Here is a 2,770-nt window from a genome sequence, read left to right as displayed (position 1 = left end):
CATATGGTAGCCATGGTACACTTCTGATCCGTGTGCAAAGTGAGGAAAAGTTGACTGCACCAGTCTAAAAAGGACGCCCACGAAGTGATGATGGTACCTATGCCAACCCGATCCCAACACTTTCGAACCACACGACAAGTTACCAAGCAATGAATGGTAGACTCATCATGTTCAAGACAAATCGGGCAAAGGGTGCTGACATTCACTCTCTTGGTTCTGAGCTGCACTAGAGTAGGAAGGCAGCCAGAGCACGCGCGCTAAACCAGGTTAGTGACTTTTGGTGGGAGCTGTAGACTCCATAGCTTGTTCCAAAAACCAGCAACATTATCCTCAAACCAGTTTCCTTTTTGTTTTTGCAGCAGTGAATAGGCACTCTTGACTGTATAATACCCCAAAGCTTCCTTAGTCCAGTAAATGTGGTCAGTTGTGCTCGTGACATTCAAGGGAATTCTCTTGATCAAACGCTGGTCCCTTACCTCAAATAAGTCTTCAATGATTTCCTCATCCCAACTCAACCCTTCCATTGTCATCAAGTTAGCAACCTTGGTGTTAATAAGCGATGGGTGTGAAGAAACAACCATTGGTGTAGTAGGATCGGGAAGCCAAGGCTCCCCCAACACAGAGATAGAAGTACCATCACCAACACACCATCTTACCCCATGAAGAACCAAGTCTTGTGCTTCAAAGATGCTTTGCCATACGAAACTCGGGTTCGAACCCAGCTTAGCCGAGAGGAAGTTTCCATCAGCGAAGTAACGTGCTTTGAACACTTTTGTTGCTAAAGAGTGTGGCCTTGTTAGCAAACACCACCCTTGTTTACCAAGAAGAGCAAGGTTGAAGTCACGAAGATCCCGAAAGCCCATTCCACCACCCTTTTTATGCTTGCCAAGCTTGTGCCAAGCCATCCAATGTATGCCTTTGCCATCATTCATAGATGATTGCCACCAAAACTTGGTCATCATCCTCTCAATGTCTTTGCTAATCTCATCGGGCAAAAGAAATACACTCATAGCGTAACTTGGTATGGCTTGGACCACCGTCTTCACAAGGACCTCTTTTCCCGCTCTTGAAAGTTACTTACCCACCCAACCTTGAAGCCTTTTGCGGACTCTATCTTTGAGATACCCCAAAACCACCGTTTTATTTCTACACATTGTGCTTGGGAGTCCTAGATAGAAGCTTCTGTCATCAGCTTCACTCATTTGGAGCATGGAGCAAAGTGGATTTTTGATGTGAGCTTCAGTATTATTGCTGAAAAAAATTGAAGACTTGGCGAAATTCACTTGTTGTCCCGAAGCCAACTCAAACTTACCAAGTAGCTCCTGTACCCGATTAGCTTCCTCCAAAGTTGCTTTGCAATACAGATAACAGTCATCCGCAAATAACATGTGAGAGACTCGAGGAGCTCCATTGGATACTTTGCAACCATGTAGCCAACCATTTCGTTCATACTTCCTTAAGAGAGCTGATAGTCCTTCCGCACACAGAATGAAAAGGTATGGGGACAGCGGATCCCCCTGACGAATACCTCTTGATGGAAGGATAGGACCCATCTCGTAACTTCCATGGATTATTCTATAGTTGGCAGAGGAGACACACTTCATTACAAGCCGAATCCATTGAGAACTAAAGCCCATTTTCCTCAACATAGCTTCCAGAAAAGACCATTCTATACGATCATAAGCCTTACTCATGTCTAGTTTCAGTGCCATAAACCCCGTCTTGCCCATTTTCCTCAAAATGTTGGAATATTGTTAAATTGGATGTGGTTCGGGTAGTCAAAAACTTCTTTGTCTCTGGGGAGTTTGAAGTAGGATGTGGGGATGCGAATGTGGTTTTGATTCCTAAGAAGAGGTGCCCGGATTCTATGAAAGATCTTAGACCCATTGTACAAAGTGATCACAAAAGTTATGGCTAACCGTATGAAATCCCTGATGGACAACATCATTTCAAAGTCTCAGAGTGCGTTCATTCCGGGGCGTCTAATCTCAGACAACGTGATGGTCTCATTTGAAATAAAATTTGTCATTAACGTGAGGAATTACATAAATCCCCTTTTAACTAAAGTATATTTGGAAAGTCTATACTCTTTTTTTTTTTAAAAAAAAAAAAGGTAATCAAGTTTTATTAAACTTTAAATTCTGCTACCAAACAAGAAAACAAATCAGTTGAGACATCTCCCATACTGAAACTACAGTCAAGATATAAATTAGAAGCTCTAGGTTGACATTCCCAACAAGGGTTTTAGTTTCTAGAACTGTCTTAGTGCAAACGGGTCAAAACTTGCATTGGGATATCAACTAGACATACCATGGATATATTTAAGGCACCAGAATCAAATTCGAAGCAAGCTCATTTTTGAGCACCTGAAGCACCTGGTGCTCGGGCATCCAACGCCCAAGTTGACAATTTGTCAATTTAGGCACCTTCCAAGTATTAGATAAACAATCCGACTTTTTTTATCTTCTTTGTCTTCATCAAAAATGGGGAAATAGGTGCTTTCAGGGAATAAACATCATTTCTTGGGTGCTAAAAGTAAGGCCTAGCGTCCAGGTTGACACCTGGGGCAAGCCCAGGGCCCAGATTTATATTTTGTCAACCTAAGCTGTTTCCAATCTAGTCGTAGCAAAAAGTGTTTCGGGCATTTTTACCATCATCAATAATAATAAAGATTTAAGTAAACTTAGGGAGAAAACCACAAATCTATACCCCTAGAAATAGGGCCCAGGGCCTAAGTTGACCTGGTGCTGGGCCTAACGCCCAGGTTGAC

At 42.6% G+C, this 2,770-nt stretch overlaps 1 protein-coding gene across 1 annotated transcript; it reads right to left on the bottom strand.

Annotated features, from left to right (window-relative positions):
• Nucleotides 1–257: 257 nt before the first annotated feature.
• On the bottom strand, nucleotides 258–1,010 carry LOC133035035 (uncharacterized mitochondrial protein AtMg00310-like). The gene has a single exon (XM_061110672.1). The coding sequence runs from the start codon at nucleotides 1,008–1,010 to the stop codon at nucleotides 258–260; it is 753 nt and encodes a 250-aa protein (XP_060966655.1).
• Between the last annotated feature and the right edge of the window lie 1,760 nt (nucleotides 1,011–2,770).

Source organism: Cannabis sativa, chromosome 1 (genome assembly GCF_029168945.1).
Source record: "Cannabis sativa cultivar Pink pepper isolate KNU-18-1 chromosome 1, ASM2916894v1, whole genome shotgun sequence".
NCBI classification, from domain to species: Eukaryota; Viridiplantae; Streptophyta; class Magnoliopsida; order Rosales; family Cannabaceae; genus Cannabis; species Cannabis sativa.
Note: the sequence above shows the minus strand (reverse complement) of the source record. Positions and strands in the feature narration are given on the sequence as shown.

Bases quoted from the DNA above. Each gene is read 5' to 3' on its own strand.
- LOC133035035 (XM_061110672.1), bottom strand. From the start codon at position 1,010: ATGAGTGTATTTCTTTTGCCCGATGAGATTAGCAAAGACATTGAGAGG.